We start from the raw sequence: 24,282 nt of genomic DNA, 5'->3' as shown, positions 1-24,282 counted from the left end.
TCGGATGATGTATGTCAGTTCATCTGGTTTTACTAAAATTAACTCTGTGAGCCAATTTGAACTGGATGACACCAAAGAAGATGAGTTAAATGTGTTTAAAACCTCTCTAAAGGCTCATCTGTCTTAATTTCTGCTTTCAGTCAGATAAAGTCAGCACGGGTAGATTACATTTTATCATAATTTGGTTGCAACACAGTCAGTATATGACACGAGAAATGAAAAATAACAAGCCCTGAATCTATCGACAAACCTTTTTCTGCACTTTTTAAAAAAATTATTTTGTTAATATGAATAAAAAGAGTTGACGTGTTACTGTGCATGAGAACAACAGCAGGAGAATACACAACACTGATTTAGATTTGTTGTGTTTGTCTGGTTTGTTGTTATTAATGTGTTTTGTCCGGTTCTGTTGTGTTTTCACACCAAAAGTTTATTCTCTGTGATCGTAAAATAGTGAATAGTGAATAAAGTCATCTGAAAATAACAGATTATCTCATGTCTAACTCAGTATAAAGGCAGGATATTGATTACCGTAATAATGTTTTGTAATAAAATCCGTTTAAATCTCAGTCAACGCCTATCCTCATACATTTACTACAGCCAATCAGCGCACATTTCCTCTGACAGCTGGGCCAATCATCGCTGTCCACGAGGTGCAGCTCCAAGGGGAGGGACAACAAGGCTTTTATTACAACCAATCAGCTACTGACAGTTGACAGGAAACGTCAAAACGGTCTCTCCTTTTGACCAATGGATGTTGGAGAAAGGCGATTCCCGTCCTGCAATATCCCACGTGACCCTCCTCGGTAGTTCCCAGGCGGTCACATCGAAGAGCCGGAGGTGAGTAAAGAGACCGATAAATGGCACTTTTTACACGACTGCCCCACAAAAAAAAAGACTGTTTACTGATAATGACGGTTTTATTTAAGCTACATGCTATGTACATACCCACATGATGTCGGGTTTTAGTGATTAGAAATTAATCTTTTATGTATGTGAGTGGCTAACTGAGGCCAATTAATCGCAGGTGAACGCAGCTAGCCTGTTAGCCTGCTAGCCGCGGTGGCCTTTTCTAACCTACCCAGTCACCTCACGACTTACCCCAGATAACATGGTTGATATTGGGTGATTTGAATGAGGGTTTTCTCTCTTCTTGTTAAATTGTAGTGCGGGTTAAATGAGCTGCTTCACTGGTAGCTGTTTCGTCAGCAGCATTGCAACATGGCTAAGTTAGCTTAAGATCAGCGTGTTCATAACGGAGGAGGGTTGATGTTGAGTCCGGACTTTTATGAGCTGATGGAAATCAGTAAATGGAGTTTATCATCCAGAGGATGACTGTCAGGTCGGCTTTCAAAGGCTCAATTATTACAAACCAGCAGCATGAAGCTGGAGCGGGCTTAAAAACTCTTTTAATATTTCAGCAAAATTATATTCGAATCTAATTAAGAAGCAGGTGTTGGCCTGTGATCACATTAATTTAGTAGTTTAGTGTCTTTAATCCCTGATTAATCAATTACAACAGATATATTTTAGTTGGAGAATCTGAGAGTAAAGCTTTAAAAGAAATTGGCGGTTTAGATATTTCTGTCAAGTTCAGCAGTAAAACAACCTTTTAAAATGTGAAAGAATATTTTTATTTGCCTTGTTTCAGCCTAAAGAAAATGTAATTTTATCTGCTCATAATTTCCAGATTTCTGCTGTTACAGTATCTGAAAGATGCATTATAATGCTTCACTTTATCTGTAATGAACGCCAAATGTCAGGAAGTGTAGGTTTTTAAATGTTAATGATTGATTTACCTGTTTTCCAACACAGGGATTATCATAAAGATATTTCCAGACTCTGGTGGTTTGTTATCATTCAGCTACCAGGAAAAGAAATCACAGGAGTTGTTTTGTAATTAAATTCCTCAACTGATTGATTGATGTCTCATAGCTGTCGGGGTGAACAGTAAAACCTAATTACTGATTTATGTGTCCATTATTTTCTCAGAAGGGACTAAACATTCAAATATTTAGATGAAAGCTCTTACAGAGAAACAGCTCCACTTTCACTTTGTTTTCCAGGAATAACTGAAACGATTGGGGTCGTTTTTCTGCCCCATTTCAGCTCTGTTTAAGATGTCTCATCCTGCAGCGGTTCAGGTCGTTGGGATGAACCGAGTCAGAAGTGCATACTGTAATTTAACTTTTTTTTTTTTTTACCACGTGCTGGGATCTCGTTGCCCAGGAAAACTCTCCAAACTGGTTCAACCCGCTGCTTTTTTCTCTGGAAGCAGAGAGCTCTGAGGTTACAGTACAATCTGGAACATCATGCTTCATTTGTTCTGGCAGGATGCAAAACCAATGAACATATAAAATTAGGACAGAACCACATTCCGTAGAAAAGGATTTTCCTCCGGTTTTGCCTGATCCAGGTTTATCACAACCTTTTATCTCATTTGGGGCATGTTTGATGCATCCTCGACATGTTCTGCTGAGCCTGTTAATCAGGACCCTCAGAAACTGAAAGCCTTTTGAATCAGAGCCTCTTCCTCTGGGGCTGAACCCGACCTCCTTCAGTTTGTACCTGTGATCTCGTACCTTGAGTCGCCTTCCACAGCCTCACAACCCATCGAGGTCTGGCGTCTCATCCGAGCTGCTTCACACTCGGCCACAGTCCACGCTGCTCGATGAAGCAAATGATATATGTCATGTTCACTAAGCTGAGGGCCGATCCTGTTCTGTCCCAAAGGGGGCAGTTCAGGTGCTTCGGTACAGCTGAGGGAGACATCTCTCGGCTGATTTGGACGAGATGGTGGTCCGGTCCAGACCCTGGTGAGATTTGGGACCATGTTGGAGTAAAATCTGACTAATGTGGGTCATTTTATCTCTCCAATAAATAAATGAGGATGAGTGATTTTTCACCAAAGCGAACAGACAGTTTGAAGTGACTTTACGCATCTACTGAAGCCAGTTAAAGGACATGGATTTAATGAATGTGTAAATGAGCACAAGGTGGATTTTTAAAGCAGCAGAGAAAGAAACGGAGCCTAATTTATTCTCTCCATTGTGACTGATCTTTGAATCACCCCAGAGGATGAACAGAAAACACAAAGCTGGTGGTTGAAGGGAGTTAATCAGCAGATGCTGCTTATTTCCGTTTAAATTGTAACCCATCGCTCCTGTTTGGTGACCAGTTAACTTCAGAGACGTCTTTAGGTGTCGTCTACACACACGTTGAGTTTATGGACGGATTACCTGACTGTTATTGTTGCTTGATTAGTTATGAAACATTAATGAACTCTTTAAATGTTCGGTTTTGTTCAAATATCCCCCAAAAACTGTAGTAGACAGAAAATGAATAATAATTGCCAGCTGACCGACCTCTGGGGCCGGCTTTGGTGGCTGAGCGTGCTCTGTGTTGGAGCCGTTGGGAAACGGAGCGTTTCCTCTGGGCCTCGGTTAGATCTGAGGAGCAGCAGATGTCCTGCAGGCTGAAGACGCTCTAATATCAGATTAACTGTAACTCCAGGCTTCGTGGTGGACGACGCTTCGGCCGCCGCCACTGAACTGATTAACACTAAGCTGCTATTTTATCAGCCAATCAGAAACTAGCTAAAAGCTCATTACTCCTGCAGGAAGATCTGCTTCTGCTGTTCCCCGTCGCTAACACAGAGTATGTATTTAGTTTGAGACATTAAAACATGTCAAATGTCTACAGACACTTTTCCGCTGGTCAAAAATCCTTCTAACGCCCTCTGATGTTGGTCTTTTGGACGCAGTGTTTGCTCTGATTGGATCCACTGAAACACAGTTTCCACAGAGGAGGAAGCTGCGCTTCTCTTTACAGAAACACGACAGCAACGTCAAACATGGAGGTTCTGAAGCTGACTGCAACAACTCGGGGGCAAAGAAGTCATTTTTAGCGTCTGTCAGCTCACTTAGTCCAGTCAGAGATAATAAAGCGGTCTGATTATCTCGGACTGCTAATTAGTTTAAAGTGATTTTAACCAAAGCAAACGGTCCAAGACGGCTGCAGGACTCAGTGATGCCATCACCTCGTATTGTCCCGGTACTTGGTGGGCAGGTTCTGAATACTCTGCCGCTCTCAGAGATGGTAACCATGCTGCTCCTGGCAGTGAGAAGGTGTTTAATCAGCTTAAACACGGCATAAATGCGCCACACTTATGTTTCTCATTCAAAGATGCTCATACAGCACTTGTTATAGGAGACGTGCACTTTGTGCACAGTCATCACTCTGATGAACCTGTCTGGTTCAGTGTCTCGAGTTCAACTTTTTTTTTGTCACTCGTTTCAGAAAGTGAATTATATAGATTCATTACACAGAGGGAAATATTTCAAGCCTTTATTTCTTTATGTCATTTTGATGATTATGGCTTGCAGATAATGGAAATCCCACATTTAAATTAGAATATTACATAAGATCAATAAGAAAAAGGATATTTTAAACAGAAATGTCAGGCTTCTGAAAGGTATGTTAATTTTTATGCACCCAATGCTTGATTGGGCCTCCTTCTGCATGAATTACTGCATCAATGCGGTGTGGCATGGAGGCGATCACCCTGTGGCGCTGCTAAGGTGTAATGGAGGCCCAGGTTGCTTTGATAGTGGCCTTCAGGTCATCTGCATTGTTGGGTCTTGTGTCTCATCTTCCTCTTAATACCCCATAGAGTCTCTTTGTGGTTCAGATCAGGCGCCTTTGCTGGCCATTCAAGTGCAGTAACACGATGGTTATTGAACCAGCTTTTGGTGCACTTGGCAGTGTGGGCAGGAGCCCAGACTGAATGAAATCAGCATCTCCATAAAGCTTGTCAGCAGAATGGAAGCATGAAGTGCTCTAAAATGTCCTGGTAGATAGCTGTGTTGACTGTGGACTTCAGAAAAGCACAGTGGACCAACACCAGCAGATGACATGGCACCTCAAATCATCACCGACTGGGAACTTCACACTGGACTTCAAGCTGCGTGGATTCTGTGCCTCTTCACTCTTTCTACAGACTGTGGGACCTTGGTTTCCAAATTAAATGCAAAAGTTACTTTCATCTGAAAAGAGGACTTTGTGTCAATGATCCCTATGATTGTGTAGCCGACCGCCTCAGACTGAGACCATTTAAAGGCTCAGGAAACCTTAAACCTGGGAATTAATTAGCTGATTGGAGTGTGACACCATGACTTTCCAATATTTAACTTTTTCACGATATTCAATTTTTTTTTTTAGCTGTACTTGTATGTGGAGGAGCTGGGGATGAACCAAAATTAAATTTTTTCTCTTTTCTTATTAAAAAAAGATGCACAAAGTGACTCTTTCTGTCTTCCTTTAAACATTGAGGAGGTTCTTTGTTTTTATTGAGCTAAAACACTGAGTTTCTGTTCCCGGAGGTGAGAATATTTCCATTAAAAAGCAAACTTCTGATTCTACTGAAGGTTCAGGCCAAACCTGCACTCTAAGCTAATAGACACATTTTTAGCAAGTTTTAAAGCTAAATGTGGATCCCCTGAAGGTTTCCACTGCAGCTAATTCCCACAAAGACCCCGTGGACGCCGGCCAGGTGGCATTGATGTTAAGCTAACAGCTAGTTGTGGTGGTCACACTGTTAGCCGGCATGCTAATCCTGCAGCAGGTTAATCAGATTAGCCCGGCGGTCTGCTGTGTGACAGCTGGAGCAGAAAGGCAGTTAAACCCAGTCCTGCATGTTCCTCTCTTGTTGGACTGTCGTCTGACCCTCATCATCACGCCATTTGGATCAGTATTCTCAAAGTTAGAGATAAATTAGATGCTGAGTTGCTGCTCTGTAAGTTACAGTTGAAGATAACTTACTGTTACAGATATATAACAAAATAAATACAAATAAAAAAAAAAACGTTTCTGCAGAGAGGAAGTTGTGGTTCGGGTGTTTTTGTAGCTTGGCAACAACTTGGCTGATTATGTCACACGCAGCGTCAGCAGGTAATGGGCTGAAACCAGCGACGCGTCCGAGGCTGAAGCAAAATCTGTGGTCGTTGTTCTCGACCTAAATGACCACAGACTGTTTCATTAAACCGTTTCGTAAATTCATTAAAATCCAAATTAGTCCAATTCATACAGAGCCAATTTTAAAAAAAGTAGCCTGGCTAAGGAAACCAACAGATTGCATTGAAACTTCTCTTTGATCCAATCTCCCGTCCTGAGCATGCACGAGGCAACTGTGGGAAGAAAACAGGAAAATACCTCCATCAGACCCAGGAAGGGCGGCCATCTGCCTCGACCAGCTGGGGGCTGAGAGGACAGGAAAGAGGGGACAACGAGCACCGTAACACCAGGCCAGAGATGCCTGCTGAGAGAGAAACAAGTTAATGACAACAGTGATGTCACATGTACATGGAGAGGTGCATCATGGGAGCTCCCCCAGCAGTCTGGGCCTATAGCAGCAAAACTATGGGATGTTTCAGGGTCACCTGAGCCATCCAAAACTATAAGCTTTATCAAAAAAGAGCCTAATGTTAAAGGTAGAGAGGGGGTCTGCTTCCTGAAGCCAAACTGGTTCCACAGAGAGGGGCCTGATAACTGAAGGCTCTGCCTCCCATTCTGCTTTTAGAAACTCTGGGAACCACAAGTAAACCTGCAGCCTGAAAGCAAAGTGCTCTGTTGGGAAAATATCCAACTATGAGATCTTTAGGATATGATGGAGTGTTTGTGTATAATCACATTTCGTGTCTCCTCTCGGATTTTGTCCCTTTATGAACAGTTTTTGGCTTTCAGATGCTGAACTGTCGTGATTAAAAGGCTCGGCCGGATGGTTAGATTCTCCCTTGTCTTCTGGTGTTTTTCTTTCACATTTTCTCTGGAGTTTAACTCGACTTCCCTGGAAAGTAGAGCGGGTGGATATTTTTGCTGAACCTTATCAGCCCTGCAGCTGTATGAATGTGTGTGTGTTAATATTCTGATCCCGCGGGGTGTGATCTCATTAAGGTTAAAGGAGCTGAGGCGGCGAGTCCTGTGGGGCCTGGTTGGTTGGTCACCATGTCCATGGAGGGATGCGTTAATAGTCTGTTGTCTGTAAAGATTTAGGAACACATTTACACACCTTACACTGAAACCTGTTGGAAAAGTTTTAAGCTCGTTAGCTTATTATTGACATTATAATGTAACAGAATCATTCAACCCTGTCCAGTTTGTCGTTTGAAGATGTCTTTTGTACTCCTCTTCCTCCCTTCATCACAGACTATGCATCAGAGGGTCGTGTTGTTCGTTCTTCTGGCGGCGGGCCTCCTCTGCCTCAGTTTAGCCCCCGTCTCTCAGGCCCAGGAGCCAGATGAGGACGGTCTGAGTGACGACGTGGACGTGGAGGACGAGCTGGATCTGGGTTTGGCCGGAACTGAGGATGAAGATGAGGATTTAGAGGGAGACGAGGCTCCGCCTGCTCCTAAAACTCCTCCCATACCGAAGGTAAGAAGGTCATTTCTGAGACTGTGAGAGGAAACTTTAAGGTTATTAAAATAAAGTTTCAAGGAGACATTTTAACAATTTGACACAATTTTTCAGCTCTATAGATGGTTACTCTATTGATCCCAGAGGGAAATAGTTTAGCAGTGTAGCTGTAAGTTAGCAGCAGATGCTATTTCTCAGATGCTTCCATTTCCCTGCTCTGAAGTTCAGGCTCTGAGAGTTGGAACTGATCCTCTTTGTGGCTCAGTTTCTTCAGTCCAGCATTGAACTGGACCAAGTCGTTAAAACAGTGGGATGAAAAGTGGCTGCTGCACATTCAGTCTTTAGCTAACTCTGCTGGAACATTAGCCTCAGATATAGTTTATCCACTGGGCTCTTATATCCTCTGAGGCTGCTGCTGGATGGAAGATGCATGCTCCTCAGTAACAGCTGACAGCAGAACATTTCCACCAGTAGCTGGCTTCATCCATCCAGCAGGGGGGATGTTAGTGGGCGGGGCTTAGTGAAGGAGGTGGAGTCAATTTAAGGAAATAATTACTTTTTAAATAAAAATCTGAACTTTGTTTGAACTTTCAAACAAAGGGGAACTAAAATAATACCAGTTTTATACTTGCTGGTGGCTTCAGACATATATATATATGCCCACAGGAGCAGAAAGAAGGGATTTTTACTGAATATGTCTCCTCTAATTTAAGCGCTTTGAGGATAAGAAATGCTGCTCTGCCCTGATTTCTTTCACTCCTCCTCCATGAGGAGGAATTCAATGTTTTTCCAGGAAGCATCTGTTAACCATTAGCCAGTTGAATAAGGAGGAGAGTCTGATAACGGAGCAGTGAACTTGACCCGCTGATCTACTGACCGCATTCATGCCGGCAACTTCAAAAGCTTTCATTTTATGACAAATTAAATACTTTTTTTTTCCACAACATGGGTCTTAAACTTTAATTTAATGGCAGTTTTCCTGTTTTTGTATCCGTGAGTTCACAGTTGTTGTGAGTTTTTGAATGCTGCTGCTTCAACACTGCGCTAACGGACATGTTTCATCACTTCTTGGTGTTCAGGTGACCTACAAAGCTCCAGAGCCGATGGGGGAACACTTCTTTGCAGAGTCTTTTGACAGGGGGACGCTGGACGGGTGAGCACATTTATCACATAGCTGGGCTGCAGTCAAACTGCCGAATCAGGTTACTCCTGACGTCTTTCCTGAAAACTCTCCTTGTTGGAGAAAAGAAATATGGCCGGAGAAACTCTTAAGAACCTGAGTTACATTTAAAAGTTAGTAGATTTCAGGATTATTGCTCTTCAAGTGTTATTAGTTTCTTTAATATGATACTTGCAGAGAAAATGAACCAAAATACGCTCTGTTTATTAAGAGTAAACAATGTACTGAGTTATGTCTGTCAGAGTAACTGAGACGAGCCTCAATAAGGACAGCTGGAGTTCTTCTTGGTTTTTGAGGATGTTTCGCCTGAAGAAAGAATGGGAGGCGAAACATCTTCAGGAACCAAGAAGAAGTCCAGTTGTCTTCATTCAGCCTGAGAATCTGCATCAACGTGTCCGAATAACACGTCAGAGGCTGAAAAAGTGAAAGCTGTTTTCACAGGCTGCTCACACTCATCCTGTCCTCATATTTATGAATCGGTGGATGAAAACAATGGAGCATCGCTATAAAAGCTGCAGCTGGAAGGAATTGTGGGACAGGATATGAGCTCCTTTTCTCTCATGAAGGATGGTTTCTGAAAGGAGATCATGAGGGAAGCTTTGGGGCTCCTTTGGTTAGTGATTTGGAGTTCAAACAGCTCTGATAATGGCTGCTGCTCACATACTGCCATCTTATTTTAGATGTTTATTAATCCAGCTGAAATCCCAATAAAGCTGCTCTCATTCACATAGTTTTCTGTTTCTTTTGTCAGAAACTGGGAAATCAGCCTATTAAGATCACACGTCAGTTCACTTAAAGCATTTCCAGGCTGTCGCTCTGCTCTAATAAAAGCCAACTAACTCAAAGACGCCGTCTGTGCAGTGATTTCAGCTGTACTTACATGTACCGTGATCTCCCACAGAGGAAGTTAGACACAGCAGGATGTCTGGAAGGTTTTAATCACTGAATTCTGCTGCTGTGAATGTGTCCTGGGGAAAGTTAGATGAGCCAAACCGGGTGTAACTGCAGCTCGAGTTCAGCTTCGTACGTGAGAGGGATGTTTGTTGGTAATCCGGTCACACTTCAGCAGAACAGCTGGCTCCATCTGACAGTGAGATAAGACACGCCGGCTTTATCTTCTGTAATCTTTTTAAAAAGAATAAAAAATTCTGTTTAAAATAGCCGGAGCTCCCTCTGTGGTCAACGAGCTGAGCACTGAAAACATCAAAGCTGCTTCGAAATGGCCTTTAACTGGATAAATGCACCACAAATTCAATAAAACTCCCCTAAATTAAATCAAGCTTCCTGCTGAAGCTGCTCCGTTCCTGCAGAATCTGCCCCGACTGTCTCTGGTTTCGTCCTTATGTGGAGAACAGCTGTGATTGGCTCATGCAGGGAGCGCTTGGTTTGCTTTGCTTTGCATTGGCAACATTTCGAATATCCATAGATCTTGTCCGTTTAATCGAAGGAAGTCAACATCGTGATTAAAATCTGACTGCTTGTGCCACCCCTCCAGGTCATATGGTCTGAACCTGGTCACTGATCTAGATTTTGAAGATGTTTGGTTTATTGTTGCTAACTGAACCTTTTGTGTTGGTTTCAGGTGGGTTCTGTCCAAGGCCAAGAAGGATGATGCTGATGAGGATATCGCCAAGTATGATGGTAGGTGTCGTTAAATTTGAACAAAATAATTTGAGATTTGAGGAAGATTAAATACTTGTGTATTGGCTGAAATAAATGGGGTTAAAACTGAAATTGGCAATTGAAAACATAAAAGATGATAAACTCAGCTGGAAAACACATTGAATATATTCAGAGCAAAGCAGGGATTAGATCGTGCATCACTCTGTGTTACCTTCACTTTTTACTCTTCTTCTTTTATTCCATTTTCCATGTTGGAAACAAACTGAACTGAACCTGATGATGATGGTGTTGTGAACAGGTAAATGGGCTGTGGAGGAGATGAAGGACAGTAAGCTGCCCGGTGATAAAGGTCTGGTCCTGAAGTCTCGAGCCAAACATCACGCCATCTCAGCCCAGCTGCTGCGACCTTTCACCTTTGACACCATGCCGCTCATCGTCCAGTAAGAACCGCTCGACTTCATACGTCTGGTTTAATCTGTTAGAAAGAACACAACTCCCCTCTTTTTCTTTCCGTTTGGGGGTTTCTCCACCTGATCGGTGGCTGTGATTGGTAGATAAACCGTTCGGTGTTGCCAGGTGGAGAGTGTTCTTACTAACAGCAGATGTTAGACCAGGTGTTGGGCCTGTGTGAGAATAAAAAAGTATGATTTAAAAACCACATAAGCTGCTGTTCTGATGCTCGGTTCTTTGTGTGTTCAGGTACGAAGTGAACTTCCAGTCTGGTATCGACTGCGGCGGCGCCTACGTCAAGCTGCTGACTCAGACTCCTGACCTCGACCTGGTCAGTGCCTCTGGCTAACTTTCCATTTAGGTTAAGTTTTCATGCAAGTTGTAGCGGTTTGTTTAGTCAAAGCTGGTCAGAGCACAGTCTGACAGCTGTTGGTAAAACATTTCTTAGTATTTTAATTATTAAAACCACCCCCAAAATAATGCTTAAAGGATCACAGTTCAATCAACAACTAAACTCAGTTTTAACTTGGTGTGTTTTTTGTCATCAGTGTAATCCAATCCAGTCAATTTAAAGTAAATAAAGATGGTCAACTTAAAATTCGGTTCGGGTTTTACCCCCAGACCTTACCGTAGTCCTCACGCTGATTCTGATGTACTAAAGGTTACCTGTGGGGTACCACAGGACTCCGTACTGGGCCCTAAACTGTTTATACTGAACATAAATCAACATGAAAAGATGTTAAGTTCACTTTAATTGCTGGTTACACTGATTTATATCGCTCTAATAAAAGTTTGGAACAGCTTCTGAGTAGCTATCCCTGCAGAAGAAAGATGTGAGTTATAAATGGATCAGATTATTATGAACCAATATTCATTAAAGCCCTTTTTAGTAGTGTTCCCAGGAGGAGGTGTGACCAGGAAGGAGAGAAATGGCATCGTTACAGAGTTTAAGATCAGAAAAGACTAAATAAGTTGTTACGATGATGACCACATATTAACATGTTCCACTAAAGTAAAGTAGTTGGATTGGAAAACAACTCGAGTGGACTGATGGGCTTAAAGGTTTAGTTTGTTTTTGTTTTGTAGTTTATAAACTTTTTCAGTCAGTTTCATGAACTTTAAAGTGAATCGAGCCAAACTTAGATTTCTCCGTTTGTGAGGAGTTAAAGGACTGATGAAGTTAAAGGTGGGGTTAGTTACAATCTGTTAACCTGCGCGTGTTTGTGTGTGCAGGACCAGTTTGTGGATAAAACTCCGTACACCATCATGTTTGGACCCGACAAATGTGGAGAAGATTACAAGCTGCACTTCATCTTCAGACACAAAAACCCCAAAACCGGAGAGTACGAAGAGAAACACGCCAAGAAACCCGACGCTGACCTGCGGACGTACTACACCGACAAGAAGACCCACCTGTACACGCTGGGTATGACGTGCACACATGCACACACACGGATAAGATAAGGTTTGTAAAGGGAACTCACCTGAGTTTCCCCCCACAGTGGTGAACTCCGACAACAGCTTTGAGGTGCTGGTGGATCAGACGGTGGTGAACAGCGGCAACCTGCTGACAGACATGACCCCGCCTGTGAACCCCCCCGCTGAGATCGAGGACCCCAACGACCAGAAACCGGAGGACTGGGACGAGAGGCCCAAGATCCAGGACCCTGACGCTGTCAAGCCCGAAGACTGGTCAGATTTGGCTTTTTAAGTTTAATCTCTTCTTAATGCTTTTGGGCTCCAGGTGTGTACGGTTATTATGGTAAACGGTGAAAGGACTGTACTTATAAACCATTTCTACAACTTTAACACACTGATGGTCGTATCAGTAGGCACCCAAGGACACTTCATGGTCCCGGGACGTCAAACCAAAGTGAAAGCTGAGTGGAAAGTTACCCCAAGGTTCCTGATAGAATTTAGCAGAAAAAGCAAGACAGCTTAGAGTTTCCATGACCTTAGACACAAATCTGTGGGGCACAAACAAGGACTTCTGTTTTCTCTTCATTAAGTTGGAGAAAGTTCTCAGACATCCAGCTTTTACTAGACTCCAAGCACATATGAAAGATCTGTAGCTTTGACACATCTTAAAGAGATAGTCATCTGCATGGTAGTGCGAGGATATGTCCTTAAAAGATATAACGAGAACAGTAAAGGCCCCAAAACTGAACCCTGTGGCACACCATAGGCAAGAGAAGCAGAAGAGGAGCGATATGACAGAAAATGATGGTTCAGATGCAGACCGTGATACTCTGAAACTTAAAGGCTTTTAATCAAACTGAACAATTTGATTATTAAGCTCACATCTGAACATCAGTGGTCTGGTGATAATGTTATCAATCAGATCTGTTATTGATCGGAGCCTCTCTTTGCAGGGATGAAGATGCTCCCGCTCAGGTTCCAGATGAAGATGCTGTGAAACCAGACGGCTGGCTGGATGACGAGCCCGAGTACATCGGTGACCCCGACGCCGCCAAACCCGATGACTGGTGAGTTACCGTGGCGAAGCAGCCTGTTGGAAAACCCACTCAGCTGTTTCCTTGCGCTAACTTCTTCTTTCTCCATCAGGGATGAGGACATGGACGGCGAATGGGAGGCCCCTCAGATCCCCAACCCCGCCTGTGAGAGCGCCCCCGGCTGTGGCGCCTGGGAGCGACCAATGGTTGACAACCCCAACTACAAGGGCAAGTGGAAGCCCCCCATGATTGACAACCCCAACTATCAGGTATGTCTGTTTGTTTTTTTTTTTGTTTGTTTTTTTTAACCCTCTTGGGCTTCCAGAAACGGTTCTGACCTCGGACTCCTTGGGTTTCAGGGCATCTGGAAGCCGAGGAAGATCGCCAACCCGGCATACTTTGAGGACCTGCAGCCGCACAAGATGACACCATTCAACGCCGTGGGGCTCGAGCTCTGGTCCATGACGTCTGACATTTTCTTCGACAACTTCTTCATCAGCAACGACCGCAACACCGCTGACCGCTGGGCCACTGATGGCTGGGGGTTGAAGAAGGCAGCAGAGGGCGCCGCTGAGGTAGGTGCACGCTTTTGGATCAAACCCTCAAGACTCGGTCGGTCATAACACCCGTGATCCTGTGGTATTGACACCTTTTTCACCCAAGTATCACACCTCCATTTAAAAAAATGTCCGTTCCACACAACCTAAAACCCAACCAGAACAACTCGAGCTCAGGGTTCTGTGCGGGATCATGAGGCACTGACCTCCAGAGTTTGCTCTGATGTCTCTGTTCCTCAAACTAGTCGTGGTTGAACTGAACATTTATGTGTTCGTATGTTTAAAAAGTCCTCAACAAAGGGGGAGATTTGGTTTATATTCAGGCATCAAACCCGCTCCCCGGTTCTCCTCACAACAAGGAAGAGGTCGTTTTTAAAGAATCTTCACCTTGACTGGGGGTCAAATATTTGTGTTCAGACACTCGTGTTCATGTGGACGAGACTGAGCTGCTTCACGATGATGAAGAGCAAAGAAAGAGTTGATGCAAACATATAGAATTATACATTAATTAGTATATTATGAGTTCTTACATCATCAAGAAAGAAACGAAGATGAAAACAGTGGATCTATGGTTTGATTTGCTGTGGTTTTGATGAGAGAAACATTTGAATAAAGATAAAAACATCCGTGAAAGAAACAATAATTCATCACTTTTAAACGGTTTGATTGGGTGTGGAGAGTGTTTGTGTCGACCTCGTGGGTGATGCAACCCCCTGGAGGAGGGGGAGACGGATGTTGTGATGTTGGATAGCGTCTCCTTAGAAACCATCAGCAGGAAGCTGCGCCACAGCCCCCCCAGAATATTCCCACCTGTGCTTTTCCCACATCGCAGAGATCACAGCTGTTACCGCAGACGGAGATGAAAGTTATGAACCAAGAAAACATTCCCTGAAACTGTTTTAATGGAACAGTGCGACCCCACAGAGATCAGTTTGTGCATCCTAAAACTATTCCGACCGACTCATAGAACAAAAAAAAGAAACTCTTCAGACTCCGGATGATGATGACAATCAATACTTCTGATGATATGGTGTTCGTAGCTCTCTGTTCTGTCAGGTGATCAACATTTAAGCTGTTGTGAACTCGAGGTGTCGTAATAAAGCGATTGAATCTACAGTTTTCTCATCTGGACCTGATCATTTTGATTGATTAGTCTTGTCACTCAGAGGTGACGGGGGATTGATCAGTTTGTAACCAGTCAGTCCAGTGACTCCTGCAATCAGCTGGCATTAAGAATAAGTTCTACTCTCTGGAAAGTTTGTGGTGTTTATTACTGTTTATTTATCGTGGTTTGTTCTTTGTCTTCTTGTCGATTGTTTGTTGTTGTTGTATTTGTTTTTTTCTCTAATTATTTATTTATTGTATTAATTAAAATTTGTTTCTCTGTGTTGTTGCAGCCCGGTCTGGCAACTCAGATGCTGAATGCCGCAGAGGAGCGTCCGTGGCTTTGGCTCGTCTACGTCCTCACCGTGGCTCTGCCGCTCGTCCTCATTGTTGTCTTCTGCTGCACCGGCAAGGTAACACACACACACACACACATGCAGACACACACACACACACACACACACACATGCAGACACACACACACACACATGCAGACACAGACACACACACATGCAGACACAGACACACACACATGCAGACACAGACACACACACATGCAGACACAGACACACACACATGCAGACACACACACACACACACACACACGCAGACACACACGCAGACACACCCACATGCAGACACACAGACACACACACGCAGACACACACACACGCAGACACACACACACGCAGACGCACACCCACATGCAGACGCACACCCACATGCAGACGCACACACACACAGACACACACACCCACATGCAGACGCACACACCCACATGCAGACACACACACCCACATGCAGACACACACACCCACATGCAGACACACACACACACATGCAGACACACATGCAGACACACACACACACATGCAGACACACACACACACATGCAGACACACATGCAGACACACACACCCACATGCAGACACACACACCCACATGCAGACACACACACACACATGCAGACACACACACACACATGCAGACACACACACCCACATGCAGACACACACACACATGCAGACACACATGCAGACACACACCCACATGCAGACACACACCCACATGCAGACACACACACACATGCAGACACACACACCCACATGCAGACACCCACATGCAGACACCCACATGCAGACACACATGCAGACACACACCCACATGCAGACACACACGCAGACACACACCCACATGCAGACACACACACAGACACACACACCCACATGCAGACGCACACAGACACACACCCACATGCAGACGCACACAGACACACACCCACATGCAGACACACACCCACATGCAGACACACACCCACATGCAGACACACACACACATGCAGACACACACCCACATGCAGACACACACCCACATGCAGACACACACACACATGCAGACGCACACACACACACGCAGACGCACACAGACACACACCCACACGCAGACGCACACAGACACACACGCAGACGCACACAGACACACACCCACATGCAGACACACACAGACACACACACACACGCAGACGCACACAGACACACACCCACATGCAGACACACACCCACATGCAGACACACACCCACATGCAGACACACACACCCACATGCAGACACACACACACACATGCAGACACACACACACACATGCAGACACACACACCCACATGCAGACACACACACACATGCAGACACACATGCAGACACACACCCACATGCAGACACACACCCACATGCAGACACACACACACATGCAGACACACACACCCACATGCAGACACCCACATGCAGACACCCACATGCAGACACACATGCAGACACACACCCACATGCAGACACACACGCAGACACACACCCACATGCAGACACACACACAGACACACACACCCACATGCAGACGCACACAGACACACACCCACATGCAGACGCACACAGACACACACCCACATGCAGACACACACCCACATGCAGACACACACACACATGCAGACGCACACACACACACGCAGACGCACACAGACACACACCCACACGCAGACGCACACAGACACACACACACACGCAGACGCACACAGACACACACCCACATGCAGACACACACCCACACGCAGACACACACCCACACGCAGACACACACCCACATGCAGACACACACCCACATGCAGACACACACCCACATGCAGACACACACCCACATGCAGACACACACACACATGCAGACGCACACACACACACATGCAGACACACACCCACATGCAGACACACACACACATGCAGACGCACACACACACACATGCAGACGCACACACACACACATGCAGACACACACCCACATGCAGACACACACCCACATGCAGACACACACCCACATGCAGACACACACACCCACATGCAGACACACACACCCACATGCAGACACACACACCCACATGCAGACACACACACCCACATGCAGACACACACACCCACATGCAGACACACACACCCACATGCAGACACACACACCCACATGCAGACACACACACACATGCAGACACACACACACATGCAGACACACACCCACATGCAGACACACACACACGCAGACACACACACACGCAGACACACACACATGCAGACACACTCACACACACAGACACAGACACACACATGCAGACACACACACACATGCAGACACACACCCACATGCAGACACACACACACACATGCAGACACACAGACACACACATGCAGACACACACACACACGCAGACACAGAAACACAAACACGCTGCTCTGTTGAAATTTTCCTGCAGCAGATCTGTTTCTCTTCTGATTTAAAATTTTCTTTTATTTAAAGCAAGTTTCCGTGCTCTTTTTGTTTTGTTTGTCTTCCTCTGAAACTTTTACAAACGGTTGTTGACATGAAGACATTTTTCACAGGAGTTGTTGGTTTGGTCAGGGCTGCAGTCGAATCCTTTATCACCGATTTAAAATCGAATAAAACGGTCGTTAATGATTTAAAAGGGCGGCCGTCACCACATCGTGGCGTCCCAGGAGATTTTTACTGTGAAGTAAGAACCATTAAATGATGATCGCCTGTCAACAGAAGTCATCGGGATCAGCTCAGGGTCAGTTGAGTCTCACCAACTTACAGGAAGAGTTTAAAGAGGCCGGACGCCCAAAACGCCGCCCCGCCGCCTCGGTCACGGTGAATGTCGCCGTCGCTGTTAGAGTAGCTTCACGTCGTGTCTCTGTGGTGCTGTAGTGTAGCTCTGTCGTGTTTCTGCTGTCGTCATCATGACATCAGACTGAGAATAGACTGTTTTTATGGTGGGAAATTTTACTTTTAAGGTATTTTTGTATCATTCTCTTATCTTGTTTTAGATCTTGTTTAGATTTATTTTGAGTATAATTTTACCAATCCTCCAGTTCTGAGCTCATCGTCCTTCTCTGAGAAGTGTCGTCACCTTCCAGAGATACATACAAGTGCATGAGGTCAGAGGTCATACACCACATCCACGCTCCTGTTAGCTCATTTTAAAGGGCTTCAACCAGGTTCTGGTACCAGTTAGAAAGAACTTTCTAAGATAAAAGTGCCTCTAAAAGCAATCAAGTCTGTAAAATGAATTTATGAATAATTAGCACCTTATGAAATACATAAGTAATGTATCAATACATACCTTTAATGATTTTGCGCAGTCATTTTAAAAGCAAAGTATACCCGAATAGTATAAAAACTGTTCTTTATTCTTTGTTTTTGCGTTAATTCAGCTTCAAAATCTTCTAAGAACCAGATTTATTTTCACTGTAAACAATAGAGAGCTGGTTCTTTAGATCAGAAAACTGCCTCAGGGGGAAAGTGGATGATCTCACCGTAACCTCTTACCTTAAAGATGACTTTTTTCTGTTCTGGGCAGCATACATCAGGGTGTCTGTAGGCACCAGCAAGTGCGTTTACGTACGTTAGCAGTCATCAAATTTCCATTTCCCTGCTCTGAAGTTCAGGCTCTGAGAGTTGGAACTGATCCCTTTTTGTGGCTCAGTTTCTTCAGTCCAGCGTTGAACTGGACCAAGTTGTTAAAACAGTGGGATGAAAAGTGGCTGCTGCACATTCACAGTCTTTAGCTAACTCTGCTGGAACATTAGCCTCAGATATAGTTTATCCACTGGGCTCTTATATCCTCTGAGGCTGCTGCTGGATGGAAGATGCATGCTCCTCAGTACAGCTGACAGCAGAACATTTCCACCAGTAGCTGGCTTCATCCATCTAGCAGGGTGGATATGAGTGGGCGGGGCTTAGTGAAGGAGGCGGAGTCAATTTGAGCATTGACTACTTTTTAAATAAAAATCAGAACTGCTCATTAAATGAGGAACTTTTAAGTAAAGGGGGACTAAAAAAAATACCAGGGTTGTGTTTTTGGCAAGTTTTACACTTGCTGGTGGCTTCAGACACCCTGATATGTGGTCCCAGGAACAGGAAGAATGTTTTTTTTTCTTTTACACAATATGACACCTTTAGAAGCTGCTCGTCAGATGTGCTTTTTGGACCTTGTGAGCTGCTCTCAGGTCAGAATTATCTGTATTTACATGGAAGCAGAACACGCAGATCTGCTAAAATGCAGAAGGTAAAACAAAAGAAGAAAAAACACTTTGTTTTTCCCAACTTCTCTGTTAATTTGGTGGAAGAATGTGATCACAAAGGCGACATTTTCTCTCTGTGAGCCGCCGCCTCCTGCCGTCTGTTAACAGGAGGGTGAAAGTGGAAGAACACAAGCCTGTGGATGAAAGTCTGAAGCAGTTTCGTCCTGCTGACTCCATGTTTCTGCCCCTCAGAAACTCATCCTGTCACCTGAGCCTCATGGGCTTTTCTCTTCCACTCAAAGGGAACCAATCAGATTAAGTGTGTGCATGGTTGCATATCCCTGTTGATTCTCTTAATCTGATTAAAGCTCACTCAGATGGTCTGATCTGGTTCAGAGGTGTTTGTTCTGACTGATCAGAAGCGGTCCATGTAAACACAGACAGTAAATAATGTGAGATGCTGTCAGCTTGTAGTGAGCCATCCTGTGGGTGTAGAGGATCTTTGATGCAGTACTCGGTAATGTGGAAATCTAAGGAAGCGAAACACTGAAAATAATCTGAAAACCATCATTTCGTTACTCTTATATGTGCAGGAAACAGGACGTAGAAGTCATGCAAATAAAAGCTGCTCCAGATATTTGGAACATCGTTTGTGTTCCTGATGGTTTTCAGATCAATAACGCATGATCAGAAACTGCTGTGGGTGTTCAGTTTTTGTTTGAAGAAGTATTTCCAGGATGGTTGAACTGAACTAACGTCCTGTTCGCTCTGCAGAAGAAGACCGGCACGCCGCCTGCTGAGTACAAGAAGACGGATGAACCTCAGCCTGACGTGAAGGAGGAAGAGGAGGAGGTGGAGGCCGAGAAGGCGGAGAAGAGCAGTCCAGGTGGCTCCCGCATCTGAGCAGACTCTGTTGTGTTTGTGTTGCTGCTTCCTCTTTCAGTTTCTCACGTTACATTTTTCCTTCCAGCTGCAGAGAAGAAGAGCGACGGAGAGGAGGCTCCCGCAGAGGAAGAGGAGGAAAAGGAAGAGGGGCAGGAGGAGGACGAAGAGGAGGAGGAGGAGGAAGAGGAGAAGGAGGACACATCAGAAGAGGTGAGTGCTCAGTGAATCACAGCTTCCTGTTTGACACAAAGTGAGTGGTAGAAACCTGCATGCTGCTTCTTTTTGGTTGATCATAAACACACAGAAGCTCATCTGGTGTCATCTTTCTGCCTTTAAACCCTCAAATTAAGGCCAGGTTTCAGATTTAAATGAATATTGGACTGTGTGATGAACTGAAATGCACTGCTCATTGTTCAGGGGCATTTCTTTTGATGTCTGGTGGTGATGCACACCACTGTTTCCTCTCCAGACCAGACTAGGCAACAGTTGCTGAGGAATAACACTAAGTCAGAGTCTTCTTCTTTGGCTCAAATGCTGTTACTGCCCCCTCCATAATGTTTGGTAAAATCCTAAAAAACCCTAATTTCAGAGCTCTGGATTTTTGGTCTCTGCATTAAAAATGAGACCATTTCTTTATATCGAGTTAAATTTATGGTTCTGTTTAAATTACTCCAGAACGTTGGTGCTTTTGAACAGGCCCAAAATAAATGAAAATGATTGGCTACCAGCAGCCAGAGGAGCCCGAGGTGGATCGGCGTGTTCTCCTCATGCCTCTTACAGGCTGTGCTTGTTAGTTTGAGTGAACTGGGGTAGGTGCTTTGGTTGTTTTTAAGGCCCGCCTCCAGGTCTGGATGTTTCTGTGGGTGTGTTGAAGGCTGAAGTGATCTGAATGAAACTCACCCTCCTCTGTTTCCTCGGCAGAAGTTGGAGGACGACATTCTGCGGCGATCTCCCAGGAACAGGAGGGTCAGAAAGGACTGATATCTCTGAATCCACAGCCCTGACCTCAACAACCCCCACCCTCCTCTCCTCCTTCTTCTTCCGCTCTGAGGTGATGAAGCCTGCCTGGAACCAGTGGAAGCAGCGACAGGATTTTAATCATCGACTCCTCCTCATGATGATGATGATGATGATTCCAGTGAGAACAGGACTGAAAGGATTTTTGTTTTTGTCTTTAAACTTCCTGCATCATTCCTTAACAGCACCTGAGCGACCTGCAGGGCCACGTCCTGTCTGCAGAAGCTCCGCCCCCTGCCAGCCAGGTGATAAAACCACAGACCGATAACTTACTGACACACGACTAACTACTAACAGCTCCTAGGTTCTAAATTAGCCCGCTAGCTGCCGAAAGTAACCCAGATTGTAGCGGCTCCGCCCGGCCGGCTCCGTGAGAAGATTAAAAATGATTAACTGGGAACACTCCGACCTCTTCTTCTTCTTCTTCCTCTTCTCCCTGTTATCTTTTTTTCTGTTCGTATGCGGCAGCTCGCCGCCTGTCGGCTCCACCCAGAGTTCTGCTGCTTCTCAGGTCAGAACGGCTCGGACCAGCCTTCCAAGTTTTTACAATATCCCGTCTGCATCTGCGATGGATCAGTCGGTCGCGGGCGCAGCGGCGGCAGATTGCAGATGACGTGACGACCCGTTTCAGAGCTCGACTCCTGCCTCCTTCATCCAGCAGAAGGTCCAACAAGTCCAGAGTGAGTTCTCTGATTCTGAAACAGGTCCAGACTTGTTGGACCTCTTGCTGGACTCCTGAAGCAGCAGGAATCCGACCAATCAGAGCTCTCGTCTGTCGTTTGGACCGATGACTCCTCACGTCAGCCGGTCGATTTCCCACCAATCACACGCGACCTCCTTAAAGTCAAAAGTCTGGTTTTCTGTTATTAGATGTCGTCTCGCTGAGTCTCCGCCACACCTCCGGCGCCAACGGGTCACGTGATGGAGTCTGACAAAGGCGCTGAGATGTGGCGGAAAGCTCCTGAAGAAAAACGATTAAAAATTTGTTTTGAAGTCCAAACTTAAAGGCCGCCTTCACGTCATGTAATCGGGGGTTCAGTTAAAACCTTTAAATCGCCGTCTGCTGCTGGTCACGTGACCTGAGAACCCGCAGCCTTCCTGCCGCTTTGATCCGTCTGTCCATGTGACCCGTTAATTTATTCATGATGAACAGGTCCTGTTTTATAACCTACAGAGAAAAGTCCAGAGTTCTAACATTAACAGAGCAGGATGTAACTGTGGTGGTCCTGGTTTGGTTCTGCTGTCCTGTGACCGTGTCAGGTGACCTTCAGGGTAAACCTTCCTCTCCATTCTCTGATGTTCTGATGGGTCCGGTTCCGGCGTACCTGCTGGTGAAACTTTATGTAACCTTCTGCTCTTTATTTTGTCGCCACTGTGTGTGAACTGATGGTCGGCCCGGCCCGTTTCTGTTTCTGTTCGACACCACAGGAAGGTCCAGCTCTGATTAGAAATACTGTGATGATGGAGCCCGACGTGCGTGTGTGTGTCTGTGTGTGCGCGGCCAAGCGGTCAACATTTGTTTTGATGAATAAAAATAAAGACAAATGAAACCGACCCGGAGAGCTTTTGTCCCTTTTCTGATGCCGTATTCAGATTCTTTCATGTTGGTTTGTCTCATCGGACCTTGGAAAAGCTCTTGAAACCTGACCTGAGCTTCCGGTTCTGTTGGACCATCTGAACCCACTGAGGAACATCTTTATTACGAAGTGTTAAAAGTGCCAAAAATATATATACACAGAATTAATTAAATGCAGAAACAAACAAAGAAAAGTTAAAATTCCTCATTATTTCAAAATATATTTCTCTGTTATACAAGTTAACTCATTTTTAGTGAAGAAACCTCCATCAGAACCAGGAAGAGCGGCCATCCGCCTCGACAAGCTGGGACAGGAAAGGGGACAACAAGCACCGTAACACCAGGCCAGAGATGCCTGCTGAGAGAGAAACAAGTTAATGACAACAATGATGTCATATGTACACGGAGAGTAAAGAGAGCAGAGGGAGGAGAGGTGCATCATGGGAGCTCCCCCAGCAGTCTGGGCCTATAGCAGCAGAACTATGGGATGTTTCAGGGTCACCTGAGCCATCCCTAACTATAAGCTTTATCAAAAAGGAAAGTTTTCAGCCTGATCTTAAAGGTAGAGAGGGTGTCTGCTTCCTGAAGCCAAACTGGTTCCAGAGAGAGGGGCCTGATAACTGAAGGCTCTGCCTCCCATTCTGCTTTTAGAAACTCTGAGAACCACAAGGAAACCTGCAGCCTGAGAGCAAAGTGCTCTGTTGGGAAAATATCCAACTATGAGATATTTAAGGTATGATGGAGCTCGGTCATTAAGAGCTTTATATGTGAGGAGAAGAAGTTTAAATTCTATTCTGAATTTAACAGGGAGCCAATGAAGAGAAGCTAAAACTGGAGAAATATGATCTCTGTTGTTGGTTCTCATCAGAACTCTGGCTATTGTCTGTTCTTTTTGTTAGAAATATGCAGCCCATGTTGTCATCTGATGTTAACCTGGGCTGAACTTTCACAAATGACCATCCCTCAGACGGTGCTGCATCAAGAACTGTCATTCATCAACAGCTGATAGAAGCACATGGACAAGGGATTACTGTGGGAAACCTTTGTAAAGCACTACAATACAGAGTTCCATTCACAAGCTTTACTGTGCAGAAAAGAAGCCTGATGTTAACCTCGTCCAGAGGCGGCGTCCACTTCTCTGGGCTCGGAGGCATCTGGGATGGACCGTCACACGGTGGAAATGTGCACTGTGGTCAGACCGATCAGTATTCCAGATCTTTGTTGGAAGAAATGGAGCAAAGAGCAAAAGCAGCATCCAGCCTGCTGTCAGCAACCAGTCCCTGCAGCCAGGCTCTGTGATGGTATGGGGTTGGATCAGGACCCTCGGCAAAGCTCATTTCCACTTCTGTGATGGCAGCATTAATGCAGAAAAGTTCACTGAGATTTTACAGCAACATATGTTGCCTTCAAGACCGCATCTTTTCCAGGGACGTCCGTGCATTTTTCAACAAGACAATGTAAAACCACATTC

General features: G+C 45.0%; 1 protein-coding gene across 2 annotated transcripts; it reads left to right on the top strand.

Annotated features, from left to right (window-relative positions):
* Positions 1-734: 734 nt before the first annotated feature.
* Positions 735-22,789, top strand: canx (calnexin). 2 transcript variants are annotated; one of them, XM_072395184.1, is made up of 15 exons: positions 735-840; positions 7,204-7,428; positions 8,490-8,563; positions 10,173-10,231; positions 10,512-10,653; positions 10,913-10,994; positions 11,897-12,089; positions 12,166-12,355; positions 13,036-13,149; positions 13,229-13,385; positions 13,476-13,691; positions 15,071-15,190; positions 20,108-20,219; positions 20,304-20,428; positions 21,140-22,789. In XM_072395184.1, exons 2-15 carry the CDS (start codon positions 7,207-7,209, stop codon positions 21,197-21,199), a joined length of 1,866 nt encoding a protein of 621 aa, XP_072251285.1. In that variant the 5' UTR covers positions 735-840; positions 7,204-7,206; the 3' UTR covers positions 21,200-22,789. The 2 variants fall into 2 exon arrangements, with proteins under 2 accessions (XP_072251285.1, XP_072251284.1); XM_072395183.1 differs by having other exon boundaries at positions 792-863.
* The last annotated feature ends 1,493 nt before the right edge of the window (positions 22,790-24,282 follow it).

This window comes from Leuresthes tenuis, unplaced genomic scaffold (assembly GCF_036924035.1).
Source record: "Leuresthes tenuis unplaced genomic scaffold, fLeuTen1.0.hap1 SCAF_11, whole genome shotgun sequence".
Taxonomy (NCBI): Eukaryota; Metazoa; Chordata; class Actinopteri; order Atheriniformes; family Atherinopsidae; genus Leuresthes; species Leuresthes tenuis.
This window is presented reverse-complemented; position numbering and strand designations above follow the sequence as displayed.